The 16,116-nt window shown below is 46.8% G+C and overlaps 1 protein-coding gene across 1 annotated transcript; it reads right to left on the reverse strand.

Annotated features, from left to right (window-relative positions):
- Nucleotides 1-3,704: 3,704 nt before the first annotated feature.
- Nucleotides 3,705-15,380, reverse strand: LOC120839507. The gene is made up of 5 exons (XM_040209786.1): nt 15,317-15,380; nt 15,069-15,206; nt 14,890-15,009; nt 12,163-12,423; nt 3,705-4,492 (listed from the first exon to the last, which is right to left on the reverse strand). Exons 1-5 carry the CDS (start codon nt 15,378-15,380, stop codon nt 3,705-3,707), a joined length of 1,371 nt encoding a protein of 456 aa, XP_040065720.1.
- Nucleotides 15,381-16,116: the final 736 nt, after the last annotated feature.

A 16,116-nucleotide genomic window follows, 5' to 3' on the forward strand; every position in this document is an offset into this window, starting at 1 on the left:
TCACGGTTATCGTGATTGCCTCCCACACGAAAAGTTCGGGTTCGATTTCTGGGAGCGACGGTTCTTTTATTTAGTCTTGCAATTTCGTGTTCTGGTAAATTCGAGAATCTCGTTGCTTGTTCGAGGTACAAATGCTCTCCGCGCCGAACCTTCTACGCCGATTGTTGCAGAGTCCCACGCGCGTACATAAGGGGCTCCGCGTGCCGAGGCGGAGTCAGTCTCGCCCCAGCGTACGATCCTGCTGTTACGCCGTCATCGACGTCCGCGACGCTCTACTGTTATCTTCTCTTTCTTTTTTGTTTTGGGCACAAGTGCGCCCCATTAAACGTTTAGTTCCTTCAGTTACCATCGCCTCATCAATTGTCATTCGCGCCTGTAGGTAGCCTAAACCAATAAGTGCTAGGCTTTATAAACATACACACACACCATGTCCCTCTTACCGGCCCCCGGACGCCTCGTCTTGTTTACTCTACTTTTTGTCCTGTCGTTTTTGGCGCTTTACATTCTGAGCATGAACCAACTGGCCCAAATTTCCAATTTGCGACACCTAAGCACTTCTTATAAGTTGTGAATGCGAGAGCATGAATGTCGTTCTTCCGCTCCCTTAGTTCGTCTGCGGCGTACTGGCGTGGACGGCCAAGTTTTGCCGGCCGACGGCCGAGTATGCGCTCTCGTGAGGTTGGCCGTACATCCTCTCCAGAGTGTGCCCGGGCGGGCTTTGCCGCCACCGCTCCCTCTTAACGGCCGCCGCGACGCTGCGTGCGCTGCGGCGCCATGGGGAGGGCTTTTCTGGTGGCGTTTTTTGGAACTACGCCGCACGGAAGCCAATGGGAGCCTCGTTCCTTGATGACGTGCGCCAGTAAATGGGAACCTATCTATCCGATGTCTGCTGCGAAGGACACTGGGACAGGGGAAGGGGGCTTTTGGCGCGGCTTCAAAACTGAGGACGTCGTTTCGCTCAATGGAACAGTTAAGTTTTTTCGCATTATTAAATATATGTAACTCACGTGTAAGGGAGGAACGGGACGGAAAACACAATGTCATAATGCAGCTGGAGGTTTATTAGGCCGAATCATTTTTCAAAAGACCCATGTTTAAGATAAGTACGCGCAAAAACAAGATTGAACTCGTCTAACCACAACACTAAGGAACAAAGTCACCCAAGGACAGCAATTCAAAAACAAGAAAGCACAAATCACCCTCACCCGTTCCTCAAACATTCGGAATAAACCCGCCTACACTTACAGGACACGATAGGAAGGGTGTAGCCCGAAACAATGAATTCCCATATGAATCCGTCCCGTTTGACCTATTCTCAAACGACCTTCACGTTTGAACCAATGCCGTTTCGACCAGTTTTCAAAACACCATTTCTATTTAGAACCGTCCCGTTTGAACCCGTTCGCCAAACACCTTAACACGCTTTGCGTTTCAACCTATTTGTGTAAGGCTCTGCACCATCTCATCCTCTTCGTGAAAAGTCTCCATTGTTCTAACCCTGGTCTACGCACATTTTTTGCTTCAGAATATGTCCTCAAATATTTTTTCTATGTCAAGGTATTCTTATAATACACAACCGTGTTAGACAACCTTCAACGTAATACTTCAACCACCGAATTTTTTTCTATGATGGTCCCCAAAATGCGTAAAGGTGAAACGGACTAGTTACATTCCTTGATTCTGTTACCATAAAAAAAAAAAAAATTAGCTATCTTTTTTTTTTTTGCTTTAAGATGGCTTTAGTACGCACCAAAATTTACCGCTTAGGTTAGTGGCTCAGACGAGCACTTCCAGAGACACCAGCTCGTTTGCACCCCAACGTTTTGTTCGTTAACATTATTAATTTCAATGGCAGCCCTTTGATTCTATGAGAGAAACAGCAAAAACAAAAAAAATCGCTTGTTGGCGCTCACACTGTCGCGTTTTGTACAATAAGGGAGTCTTAGAAAAAGTACGCGAGCACTTTGGGTAAAATGAAAGTAGAGTATCCAAAGCGCTTGAGTACGTTATTCCAAAACTCCTGAATTGTAAACAAGATATTTTGGAGAGCGATAAATCAGAGAGGTTGAAATGTATGTAATGCAACTTAATATTTTTTTTCTACAATTTAAAACATTGAACCCTCGCTCATACGGGAACAAATTAGACCAGAAAATCCTTTGCCTTGTTGAGGAAGTTGTAAAGAAATATCGTGTCATCAGATAGTCAACACTCGAATTCTGATAGTTTTCGGCCCTTGCTGACGCAGTTGTGGCCCATGGCCCGCACGTCGCCACTATTTCCGAGCTGCTGCAAACATATCCTGGACAAGGCCTTGTACTCCCTATTGGAAAGACCAGTTTGAAAATCTAACTGGTCATACTGGTATTTAAACTGGTCAAACTGGTATTTGGACTGGTCAGACTGGTCTAACTGGAAATCAAACTGGTGGAACTGGTAGTCAGACTGGTCTAACTGGTAACCATATTGATCTAACTGGTCACCAGATTGCCTTCTAACTGGTCACCAGATTGACCTGACTGGTCACCAGACTGGCTGAACTGGTAACCAGATTGACCAAACTGGTCACCAGATTGGCCAAACTGGTCACCAGATTGGCCAAACTGGTCACCAGATTGGCCAAACTGGTCCCCAGACTGGCCGAACTGGTTCAACTGGTAACCAGATTGACCAAACTGGTCACCAGACTGGCCGAACTGGTAACCAGATTGACCAAACTGGTCACCAGATTGACCAAACTGGTCACCAGATTGGCCTAACTGGTTACCAGATTGACCCCTCCTTTTCACTTTATTTGTAGAGGTGTGCGAATTGGATAGCGCAGTCATTCGTAACCTTCACTGTGCAAAATAAAATTGCAACAAACGGTTCTGTTAACAGTGTTGAAGCTATTTATTTGTCATATATGTTCTACCATCTCACGATTGTCACAGGGAGACATGGTACTACAAACTACTAACTTATTTGCAACTGAATTCATGGCATATTAATGCCCACACGAAAGGTCAGCTTTATTTATTTAGCTAGAGAACGCTTCATCAATCCAAAAAAGTAAGAGCCAGCATTCTTATTCTTATGATTCTTTTAATATTTTCTTCCCAGAAATAGGTCAAACCAGTTTAAATTCTACAAACTTCAGATAAAAACGTCAATAACTGCAGCACGCTTTATGTGGGTCAAGGGACAAGTTCAGATGAATTAACAAAAAAGTCAGAAAAATTGCGCATCAGCTTACTACAACACCATGTCGCATACTGATTTCACATCCATAAGCATTTCACAGTTCCGCAAGAGTGTGATCTGCCAAAACAGTTTTTCATTTGAACACAATTAAACTTAGGTGATTATGAAAACACTGATGGAGAATTGGACTATGCATGGGCCTCTGCGGCGCATCCGAAATTGAAACATAAGGTCGGAAGTGCAGTCAAAGAACACACATCTGTCTAAGGACAAATCAAAGAAAGTCCTAAGTGGGGCGCACATACCATAAAAATTCAATTTATGTGAAATTGACAATCAACCACACCAAAGGACTTTGAAAGATCAAAATATACAGTATCAACCTGTCCTCATTGACACACAGCAAAACAAAACAAAACATATATCACGGGTACAAGGACTGAACATAAGAGTGTGACTCAGGCGCAGCACTCAAAGGGGTTCGCTAGCCAAATTCAAATGAACGAGTGTTTAGAACCCAACTAATCGCGCTCTATAACATTTGGGAGGTCACAGATGAAGGACTTGCTATCCGATATGAATTCAATGTAAACACAGCTGCTTTTGACATTGCAGGGCTCCACACAGCAAACAGTGCTTCTTTCTGAGAGAAAGCACTCCTTGATGTGCTCTGGAAGCTGCTGCAATTCCCTCAGAACCACTTTCTTGCAAAGGAGGACGCAGCAAGAACCAGTTGCCAAAACTACTTCCACAATTTTCAAAATCTTAAAGTAATGTCCATCATGCGTGGAGACAAAAGTGGTGTCACTTTGGGTGGCTCTTGTGTAGGAAGTGCTATGGTACACTTGATTTTTTATGACGCATCTCTGGTACTCCGTAGCACTGCTTACAGTTGCTCCAAAGTGCTGCTGGAGAGCAAACTTGTCCTCACTGCTCATAATGGCGGGTTGCCCACAGCCAAGTGTCGTCGTTTCATTCACCCGGCAAGCGTTTTGAATCGGCATGTAACCGAGGAAGCCTCGGCAGATCTGCTCCTCCCTTGCCGGCAGTTTGTGAGTGGAAAGCAAAAGCTCCAATTCCTGCATCATCACCACACGTTCTACAACTTGTTGAGGAAGTCCCTTGGCTGCTGACACAAGATTCACAAGTTTTCCATTCCCACCCTCGAAGACGAAGGCTGAGTGGGCCCAGAGTGGCCCCAGGTGACGGACAGAGTTCGCAAGATGAACAAGAAGGTGCACGTTAAAGGTCATGGCAGTCACTCCGTAGAGGGCTTCCACACGACCCACGAACATGTGGAGAAGTTCTTCTACAAAAGAAAAAATTAAAGTGATACAGTGCTTCTGTATATATAGCTTAGCTAGAACCAACTATACTTAGTGAATCCAGTTACCTTGTTCAAATTGCCAACCTCCTCATTTGATAATAAGGAAACATTGAGAATGCATAAGGAAATAGTATATTTGACATATAACATGAACCAATTGGCTCCACTACAGTAAAAAAAAATGTAGTTACTGTTCCAAGTTAATGGCATTTAAGCATCGACCATTAGACTTGCCACAGTGTACACTCTCCGGCAATATGAAAGACCCACTGGGAGCGCGTGGCCGAGGCGGTGGCTGGCGGGGGCGCTGCGAGCGCTCCGGGCTATTCCGCTCTGCTTCGAGGGGAGGACGCTCACTCGGGCTCAGATAAAGCGAGACGCGCTTATCAGTTTGTGCCAAGTCCCGAGTGAGCGTCCTCCCCTCGAAGCAGAATGGAACTGCCCGGAGCGCTCGCAGCGCCCCCCAAGCCACCGCCTCGGCCACACACTCCCAGTGGGTCTTTCATATCGACGGAGACTGTACATGCTTTTAGCATGCACAGTCATAATCAAAGGGCATGTTAAGTCGGTACTTCTTCACTCCTACTCCAACGCTCAGAGTTTCATACTCCGAGTGCAGTAGCTAAATGGAGCATAGCGACCGAGAGCGTGACACTGGTGACACACGAAAAGAATTGATGAGTGAGACTTCTGGTCGTACGGTCATGAACATTTTGTTATAAGTGCAATGCAGTGGTGCATACACGTGGCAGAAGCTGCTATGATTCTGAAAATAAAATAATTTAATGTAGCCCAATAGCTGGATTGCTGCATGCAACGGCAGACAATTAAACTGAAAGACACAGTGACACTAGAAGTGTATAAACATTTTAACTCCTGAAAAGTTTGGAGCCTAACTGACAAAGGCAAAAAATGACGTCACCGATTTATTAATGCCCGTGCCACCTACATTAAAAAAAGTAAGCTCTTTTTTATCCGGCTAGATTACTGATGAAGCTGTCAAACTTGTCGAAGAAGTTCGATTTGGCAGCGTGGGAGCAGCGATGCCTGTTGATCAGAATACCGTTGTTGAATACACTGCACATTAAATCATTTTCAAACGAGACTCGTGAAGAATCCTTTTCGAAACGCTAACTGATGTTTCGGCTTGCCACTCGTATTGTCATTACTCGCTGGGCTAAGCAATTTTAAACTCCAGATAGCCAGCGGTTCGACCGCCCCAGCGTCTCGACTTTTCTGTCGGCACACTGCCGCCGTCAGTACTACATTGGATGCAACTCGTTCCCAGGCAACACACACAAAAAACCTTTTTTCCAGAATGCTAGTCGATGTTTCGGCTTGCCACTCGAATCGTCTGTACTGGCTGAGCATAGCATTCTTCAAATGAAAAAGAACAGCCATCCGACCATTCTCTCGACTTGACAGCTTTCATAGCGGCACGGCCATGTTGTATGGAAGTGACGTCATGGAGGGCGAAGAAGCATCCCGTGCCCTGACCCAAACTCTTGCGCTCCGGAGCTCCGACTTAACACGCCCCAAATTAAGTAAAATGTGCAGCTCTGCGCTTTCCTCCACGAAGCGCTACCCTGGTAGCAGCCAGTGCAGCTAATCGCTCACGCAGCTCCAAACATCAAGCGTGCAAGGGGAGTGAGGTGGTCTCCAGGCTCGGGTGCACATTAGATACCATGGACATAAAAAGAAGGTCGGAATTGAAGTGACTGTAGACCATGGCGTGCTGGCGAACAAGAAGTGCTTTATTCCTGAGCGCAGCGTTTTTATCACAGACATGACGTCACGAGCCGGGCGGCGCTTCCGCGATGACTCAGTCGCGATAACTCAATCCGCACGCTACAACATTTCCTTCCCCCTCACGCAAAAAATGTTCATTTCCTAAAGTCCTCGGGTTTAAAACGGTCAGGCGGCTTGCATGCGCGAGAAGTTCGTCGAAGGGGTTGCTTCTCCGCTGTCGTAGACGGAACCGGCGTTGCTGCAGTAGGTGTCGCCGGTCCTTCCCTGGCGGGGTCTGCGGGTGGCGCTGGTGCTGTTGCGTCAGGCGTCGGCGTCGTACCAGCCGCGTCTGGAGGTGGCGCCGCTAGCGTCGGTGCCTTCGCACTGGGTGGTGCTGACGGCACCTGGGCTGGAAAGCTCGTGGGTGGCGGTATCGATGGATCGTCATCCACAGTCGTACGGCCCGGTCTCACGATGGGTTCCGCATGTCGAGGACGCAGGTGGTCAGCGTGCGTGAAGCGAAGCTGGTTGAGCACTTTCACAACGTAGGTCGCAGCACTGACAACCTGACACACGATTCCTTCTTCCCAGGAGACACACTCACCGCGCACTGTTTTCACAAAAACACGGTCGCCCACGTTGAACACACGTTCAGCACCTCGCGACACATCGCGTTGTTCCTTCACATGTTCTTGCTTGCGTTGCATGGCGCCGACAAAGTCGGGTTTAAGCAGGGAAAGTTTTGTGCGTGGCTGGCGCCTTAGGAATAGTTCGGCGGGCGTTTTCCCAGTCACGCTGTTTGGTGTGTTGCGATAACAGATCAGAAAACTGTCAACATTTTCCTGAAGAGAACACTGCCGACCGGTTGCTTCGCCTTCGAGCACCTGCTTGAGCAATGCTCGTTTCACAGTTTGAACCGTGCGCTCTGCGGCACCGTTAGAGGCTGCGTGGTAAGGCGGGGTGCGAATGTGTTTCACGCCGTTGGCGTTCATGAAGTCAGCAAACTCAGCTGACGTGAACTGCGGACCGTTGTCGCTCACTAGTACCTCGGGCAAACCGTAAGCAGAAAAGGCTCCTCGAAGTTTTTCCAATGTTTTAGTGGTGGATGTAGAAGACATCACCCAAACCTCGATCCATTTCGAAAATGAATCGATGAGCACCAGAAACACATGGGCACCCTTTGAAGCGAAATCCACGTGCACACGGGACCAGCACCGGGCAGGGTAGCTCCAGGGATGCAGTGGTACCGGACGGGCGGCGGGCTGAACTACTTGGCAGATTTGGCATTTCTGTACGTGATGCTCGATAGCCGCATCAATTCCAGGCCACCATACAAAACTTCGTGCCAGCATCTTCATGCGGCTGGCGCCTGGATGCTCCTCATGCAGCAAGTTCAGCACGCGGTCCCTTAGCTGTTCCGGGATCACTACACGGACACCCCATGTTACACAACCTTGTTCAAGTGAAAGCTCGTCGCGGCGCACGTAATAAGGCCCAAGTTCTTGCGCGTGCGGTCTTGGCCAACCATTTAGAGTAAACTCAGCAACACGGGACAATGTAAGGCTTCGTTTTGAAAACTTTGCAATCTCCTCTACGTTCAATGGGAGGCACTGAAACACTGAGAGGCACTCAACAGGTTCTTCCTCAGCGGGCACCGCCTGAGGCAATCTCGACAGAGCATCAGCCACTTCCATGTTTTTCCCTCGGCGATACTTCAGCCGATATTTATAAGCTGCCAGCACCATGGCCCAACGCTGCATTCGTGCGGCGGCCAGTGTCGGTACAGGCCTTTCCTGGCCTAAAATGCCTAGTAGCGGCTGATGATCAGTGTAGATTGTGAACTCTCTGCCAAAAAGATAGCGATGAAACTTTTTGAGACCAAAGATTAACGCCAAAGCTTCGCGCTCGCACTGAGCATACTTTTTCTCGGCTGGCGTTAACGTTCTCGAGGCAAACGCGATAGGCCTCTCTTCGCCGTCAGCAGTCTCGTGAAAGATAACTGCTCCTACGCCATACGAGGACGCGTCACAGAGCATTCCGATCGGCTTATCGACGTCATAGAATGTCAGCACCCGGCTGCTAGTCAGCAACTTTTTCGTATTAGCAAACGCCTCGCTGCATTCCTTCGTCCATGACCATTTCTGATCCTTCTTCAAAAGCCGATAAAGCGGCTCTGCGACTGTTGAACCATTCTGTAAAAACTTCGAATAGAAGTTCAACATGCCCAGATATGCCTTCAATTCTGTGACGGTGGTGGGCTCAGGTGCTGCCAAGATCGCTCTTTTCTTGGCCTCTGTAGGGTAAATCCCGTCTGCGGTCACCGTGTGACCCAGATACGTCACGGATTCTTGGAAGAAACGGCACTTGTCCGCGTTGAGCGTGATGTTGTACTCACGCAACCTTCCCAAGACACGTTCGAGAGTCTTTTGGCAGTCTGCCGTGTCAGATCCTGCCACGATTACATCGTCAATGTAGCATCCGACGTGCGGAATGCCTTTTAGCACCTCATCCATCATAGACTGAAATATTGCGGGTGCACTAGCCACACCGTAGGGAAGGCGTTGGAATTCAAAAAGACCCAAGCTAGTGTTAACTGTCAAAAATGGTCTGGACTCTGGAGTGAGTGGCACCTGCTGATACGCCGCAGAGAGGTCAAGTACGCAAAAAACCTTGCCTCCTGCGAGGACAGAATACAGGTCCTCCGGCCTGGGCAGCGGATAGTGATCGGTTTTCAAAACAGGGTTTATCGTTACCTTGTAGTCTCCACAGAGTCTGAGACTACCGTCCTTTTTTGGGACAACGACAAGTGGTGTTGCCCAGTCACTGCGCGCTACTTGTCGAAGCATGCCCGTTTCTACCATGCTGCGCAGCTGGGTTTCTACCTGCTCTCGCAAAGCAAAGGGAACAGGTCTAGCACGGCTAAACACAGGGACCGAACCAGACTTCAGCAAGATCGTCGCTTCGAACTTCTGTATGGTGCCCAGTGTTTTTGAGAACACGGAAGGGTATTTCCTTTGCAGTGCCTGAGCCCTATCTTCCGTTGTGACTTGGCCAATCTCATGCCAGTCCAGCCTTAAACGCTGGAGCCAGTTCCGTCCAAGCAGCACTGGAAGCCTCCTTCCATTGTCTTTGACAATTACTACGGGCAACGTCATACTTTGACCCTTGTACACAACAGCGACATCACACTGTCCTTTGAGCTGCAGATGTTCTCCAGTGTACGTGCGAAGTGACAATTTAGCCGGACCACATTTTACATGTGGAAAAACAGAGTCGTACACGCTCTCAGGAACAATTGTGACTGCCGCTCCTGTGTCAATTTGCATGATTAAGGGTTTCCCTTCAACTTGAACACTCACTTCGTAACACGATTGAGTCGTATTTATAAAATGGTACACGTCGTGCTCAGTGTCTTCGTCAGAACATTCCAGAGCATTCGTGTTCTTCGGCACCCTTGTGTTTGGACACATTTTTTGCAAATGTCCTACTTTCGAGCACTTGCGGCAGACAAAGCTTTTGTACCAACAAACATTCGATGCATGACTCCTACCACATCTTTCACACCTTTCCTTTTTAGGCCCTTGAATATCTTTAGGTTTCGAGCCCTTTGATCGTCCCTTTTGTCGACTCTTTATAGCGTTTAACGATGCCTCTTTGTCTCTCGATTGCATGAGTGCAGTGTCTCGAGCCGCCAGTTCTCGATCGAGCGCAATCTTGCAAGCGCCTTCAAACGTTAAGTTTTCCTCGGCAAACAAGGCACGCTGGCTCTCTTCATTACGTATGCCTGCTACTAGCCTGTCCCGAAGGGCGTCTTGCAAGAAGTTGCCGAAGTCGCATTTCCTAGCCAAGTGTTTCAGTTCAACTATGAAGTCTTCTACGCTTTCATGTTCGTCCTGAACACGTCTGTTGAACTTACAGCGCTCCGCTATAACGGAACTCTTAGGGCTGTAATGTTCTATTAACAACTGTTTAACAACTGCATACGACTTCTCGCCAGGGGACGCCGGCACGACCAGACTCTTTAGCACTTCATAAGCCTCAGGGCCTATCACTGTCAGAAATACGGGAAGCACTTTCTCGTCCTTTATGTCGTTTGCCACTAAAAAATGTTCAAATCGTTCCAAATACGATTCAATGTTCTGTGTCTTAGGGTCAAACTCCGATATTCTTCCCAAGCGTGACATTTCGGAACCCCAAAAGAAACACAGTACTCATCCGCTCGACGTTCCCTTGCGTAGCAGGTTGTCCCCGTTGCTGTTCAAGTCGAGTTCCCGAGGCGAAATCTCGGGGCGTTGCTCGTTGCCCTTTGTCGGTACACGAAGGCGGTGGCCGGCGTGCTGCTTGCGATGTCATACTCCGGGAATATGTAGCGTCGCTGGCAGGCTTCAACGCATGACAAGCTGCGCTTGCTCTTCCGTGGCCGTGCGTTCCTTCGCGTCACTCGCCTCGCTGTCGCTTTCCGTTGCCTACGAGGGCACGTAGACAGCCTCGTCGCCAAATGAAGTGACTGTAGACCATGGCGTGCTGGCGAACAAGAAGTGCTTTATTCCTGAGCGCAGCGTTTTTATCACAGACATGACGTCACGAGCCGGGCGGCGCTTCCGCGATGACTCAGTCGCGATAACTCAATCCGCACGCTACAACAGGAATGTTTTTTTTCCTTTTTTTTTATGTGTCCAAGCATTTTATGTTTTGTTTTGGCCAGCATCACATCCGAGAAGCCACCACACTTCTCCCATGCACTGGGATGAGCCAATTGGCATGAGGCCAATTGTGTTTGCTGGCTGCAACCAGTCCCCAGCTCCATGAAGCAAAACAGTCATGCGCTCCAGTTACATTTGACTACGAATGGACGCAGTGTGAAGGGTAGTCACCAAGGCTCTCTTGTCGGTGAGAAAGAGATTAGGAATGATGTTCATTTGTACAGTCAAGGTGCATTTTTTTTTTTGTCGAGAGCCTTCCAATACAGCCACTATGCCGACAGCACAAGCATGCTGGAAAGGAGGCAGTAACTCGACGGCGAGATACCGGTATGGCGACCTATGAGTAGCTACACGTCTGTACTGTACACTTACCGCTATCAACGAAACAGTGACACAGCACAGTTGTCCTACAAGAAAAGCCCGGGGAAGTTGTACATAGAGTGTGGGCTCATCATGCTTGCTCATACCTGTCAGAACCGACGACAACAAAGCACTTCGATGGCCTGTGGACGCACACGTCAAATTACAAACTTAATATGAGCTCATAAAAGTGACAGCATAAGATAAAAGATAGCTTACTGATGGCTAACAAGTGCTTCAAAGTTCATGTTGATTTGACAAATGACTTATAGATGAGAGGCTAGTTCCTAATGTCGGAGTTGGCAATTTCAATCACATAACTTTACCATGCATTTATAGACTTGTAGTCCATCTGAAGAATATTATGTTGCCTATGGAAGTTACCGTATGGTATCTTATTCCCCTTTTACGTTTCTGTTGATGACCTGACTAAATTACCGAGAAATCAAAAAAACTGTTAGAATTGCACTCTTTAATTTTGCTTTTACGAAATCATGTTGTGTGCCAATTTTCTGTGCTAGATGTATTTTTTGTTTATGATTGCAGTGAGCTCGGAACAAACCTCGAATCAAGAAAAGACATTGTGAACAGAATCTGTTCACTTTTCTACGTCCCCAGCTTTTTCAGCTGCGCTGCACATAGCTGCACAATTATGGGACCTCAGGTCCTATAATTTGCCTCACTGTGCTATCACCATATGATGCCATGTATACTTAGCCATCAAAAGATTTAAGTTTTCAATATGCACCCTCACTTCAATCTTTTAACAACCATTTTCTATTTGTCGCAAATGCCAGCTATCGACAAAAGTGTGGCAACTTTTTATATGACAATGTGACACCATAATGATTTGTAGCTCACCTGCACGCTTGATTTCCTCAAGCGTAAGACTATCACGGAGCAAGATATGGATAGCCTCAGAGAGCTTGCACAGGTGCCTCCAGTAGAGTTGGGGAAGGAGGTCCAGCAAGCATGGAAGGGCATAAAAAAGGAGCCATTGCTTCCACTCGGAGGCCTTCCAGAAACTGCGCTCCTCAATCGAACGAGGTAGCCTTGTGATACAGTGCGGAGGCTTGATGCTTTGGAGGCGTGCATTGACCTTGACAACAGACCCCCGTGCACCTGCAAACCACATGAAAATTCTTAAATTATTGGAACATTTATTGAACAGTGATGTTCATACAAAAAAACAACGTAAATGTACTAAGGTAGTGATTTGGGTAAGTTGGTATACGTTATTCATGATGAAGACAGCTCAAAAATGAAGACAATGAAAAGGAACAAACACAACAGCTTCGTCCTGTCGTGTTTGTTCCTTGTCGTCGTTTTCGTTTTAGGGGCGAAGCTCCTGAGGGGCTAGCCATGTCCGTATGTCCGTCCACCGTCGGGTCACGAGCACGTGAGCACGTGCTCCCGTGCTCGTGTAGGGAAAAAAACAAACTGATCTCCACGTGGTGAATGATGTTGATTGGGGCAGCTCTGGCGGTGCTTGTGTGCGTAGACAATGAGCCGCAGCATGCCAAGCCTTTCCTTCGTTTTCATCCATGTCAGAAAGAGAATGTGTGGTATGAAACGTGGTTATATACGCATTTGAGCATTTGACTGCAGCACGACATGGATGAAAACGAATGAAAGGCTCGGCATGCTGCGGCTCAGCGTCTATGCAGACAAGCACCACCAGAGCTTCGCCCCAATCAACATCATTCACCACGTTGAGATGCGGTTGTTGTTTTTTTTAGCTGTTTTCGCCATGAATAAAAGAAAAAAACAATTGAGTAGCGAATACACACTATAAACAGCCAAACTGAAGTTACAAAAACAAAAAAAAGACCTCCTCTTGTTCAAACATGCAACAGGCCAATGTAGGAGCAAAGCGACAAAAAATGTGGTTAGGTGCATTGTCTGCTAAACCGCTTGTGTGCCTGTGCTGCCTTTTCCACTGCTGCGTTTCAATGAGGTGTCGTTTTTCGTTGTGTGTTCACATACTTTTTAAACTTTTAATATTTCTTGTGTATCTCTGATACTCGAGAAAATCTACTTTTATAAAAAAATTTAACAGCTCGCCCAATTATAATATTTATTTTGACTTTAAAAAAGTTCTAATGGGTCTGGCCTACGGCAAGGTTTCTCACTAACGTCACTGGCTGCACGCATTCAGCGCCACACGTTGTCCGATTCCAATATGCTGCAATATTTTGTAATTCTCTCCTTCCCCCGGGATGCCCAGACCACCACAGAGATAGAAACTGCAAAAAAAACTACAGCCTCAAGTATGATTGCATGGCCACCTTAACAACTGCTGCAAATTACCAACAACCATGCATTGGTAATTGATAGTTGTAACAAAGCCTCTCCCAGGCCTCCCTGTTAAAGAAGTAAACAAGCCAATTCGTGGTGGAACTATTTTGCATAATAACTGTTAAAACTGGAAAGGCAGTTGCTTCATGTCTTCGCTCGTTTCGACCGTTTCGTGCAATGTCACATGCGCAGTGGCTGAGTCAGCCGAGTGAGTCGAGGCGATTTTGCTTGCATAGTATTTGTTACCGCAGGTATTGGCCTCCACCTCGGGTTACATCGAATGGGTTCTCTGTTTTCACTGTAAACATGCCATGAGCTACTTTTCATCAACAAAAAGTTTCATTTGAAACGGGGCTGTTGGCTTCAGTGGAATGCTTTCGGGACGTTTACTTTTGATTGTGTTGATTGTGCTATGCCTGCCTTGAAATATTTCTCATGAAGATTTTAAGTTCTTTACATTTACTGTAAATATGCAGTGGTAGCTTTTTACGCTTTGTGGCCTCGCCTGGAATCTTGACATAGCTCATGTGTCAACTTCAAAATGAAACACAATACTGTTGTGTATCAAGATTGGGTCTAGGAAACAAACAAAACAAACATGATTTTCAAAACTGTAAAACCTGGATATCTCTGATATTCGAAGACTCCGAACCTCACAAACCTGGACCTGAAAGAAACTTCAAATCTATTTATCTTAAATTTAAAAAAATGAAACTATACAGATGTTGCAAACTTTATTCTTAAACAGAATCAAAACATTCAAACTCGAGTTTACAGAAACCTTCAAAGCTTCTAAGTTGGCCAGTTCTAACTTTGGCCGTGTTCAAAGATTGCACACTTTTCTAAATCGAATGTCAGCAGTGTTCGAAAGTTGCAAAGTTAAGTTTGAATCTACGTCAGGTTTACGACATCTTTATTTACACTTACTTTACTTTACTTATTTACTTTACGTACACTCTGCAAGAGCAAAGACGGCATCGGTGCTTTTTCACATTTGCTAAAACAATGCATCGACATGAACGAAATTTTACCACTCAGGCTAGAGTCCCAAGAGAACACTCTTAATCATCCATCAGTTTTGATTACAGCGATTAAACACAGGAAAAACAGGTGATTGTTTCCTCGTGCTAGCAGTGTTGCGTTGTGTGCATGCAGAGCGCAATAAAGGATTACGGCAAGAACCTTGCGACACCAGACCTGCATTTAGGCTGTAGTTGGGAAACAGCAACTGAATAAGATTTAGGGCTTTTTTTCATGCATGGCCAGACATAAAAAAGTGTCAGTAGTTACCCATGTAGTAGGGCTGCCGTGAGCTGGAAGATGAAAAAAGCAGCTCCGTGAACTGCCGCACTACCCCTTGGAGAACGCAGTGCATATACTCGGCACTCATTCCCTCAACCAGGTCAAAGCCTAGGGAAAAATTATACCAAGTTGGTTTCGACACAACACATTCCGCATACAAAAACTACCTTTAAGGTTCATGAGTGCAGATGGACCCTTGACGCCATTCACAGGGTCCCCCAGTCTCTGCGCCAGCACCATATCTCGAGCAAGGAGCTCCGATGTCCTTGGAGCTGGTGCCTCATCAGCGACATAACGTACACATCCTGCAAATGAAAGCAGTGTGCTACATTGAACTCAACAATGGAGATGTGATCATATATACATTTCTGAACTGATATAAGTAATTACTATTAGTAAAATAAGTAACTCATACCTTCCTTATGCTCGCCTTTCATGAGGCAGAACGGACAGCCGAAGAAGCCGTTGAAACACACCATGTTCTGTACTGCAGCACGGGCAGGGGCATCCACGCTGCAGCACAACACAAATGCTCTCGATGCATGACTGCGATCGCCATGTGTCCATGCCACAGGGATCATGTTGTTGACCTCATCAACAAACTTCGTTAGGAAAGCCGACATATCCGGGTGGCATTTTCCAAACCAGAGGGCAGCTAGAGTTGGATGGTGCAAGCGGACAGATGGAGGCAGTTCGTTCACGGTGAACTGTATAGGCCACACCGACGTTTTGGAAGATTTAAAAATAGGGCTTCCGTCAGTGTTAAAGGTTAACGTCAGGTCACTTTGGCCTAATGCAACCTTCTGGCGCAAGGTCTTGTACGCCGCACCCGTTGTAATGTCCGTGATGAGGTCAGAGTTGCTGGATTCAAGCTTTAACAAGCTATTATGAAGGTCAACACTCGTTTTTTCAATCAGCTGCTTGAGTTGTTGGTGAAGGTCAAGCATTAAAAAAAATGAGCCATCCTGCCTTAGCTTCTCAGTCTTCTCCTCAAATTGACAAACATCGCAACTTGCAAGTGTATGATCAGCCTTAAGGACTGTACCACAGCTCGGACACAGGTAGTGATACTTCACTAAGTTGTCTTTTTTTTTTTGGCCCACAGCTTCCGGAGCATGTATGCACTTGGTGGCACAACCGCGCAGCCGAACAAGTCATTAACTAATTTCAACAACTTGTCTAGTCCTGACCAGGTCGATCGTTCGGAGACTGCGT

Source organism: Ixodes scapularis, unplaced genomic scaffold (genome assembly GCF_016920785.2).
Source record: "Ixodes scapularis isolate PalLabHiFi unplaced genomic scaffold, ASM1692078v2 PGA_scaffold2__306_contigs__length_199485367, whole genome shotgun sequence".
NCBI lineage: Eukaryota > Metazoa > Arthropoda > Arachnida > Ixodida > Ixodidae > Ixodes > Ixodes scapularis.

Bases quoted from the DNA above. Each gene is read 5' to 3' on its own strand.
- LOC120839507 (XM_040209786.1), bottom strand. From the start codon at position 15,380: ATGGTGTGTTTCAACGGCTTCTTCGGCTGTCCGTTCTGCCTCATGAAA. The intron at 15,010-15,068 runs GTAGTTTTTGTA...ATTTTTCCCTAG, and splicing joins TGCACTCATGAACCTTAAAG to GCTTTGACCTGGTTGAGGGA. The intron at 12,424-14,889 runs GTAACTACTGAC...TGTGGTTTGCAG, and splicing joins ACGGCAGCCCTACTACATGG to GTGCACGGGGGTCTGTTGTC.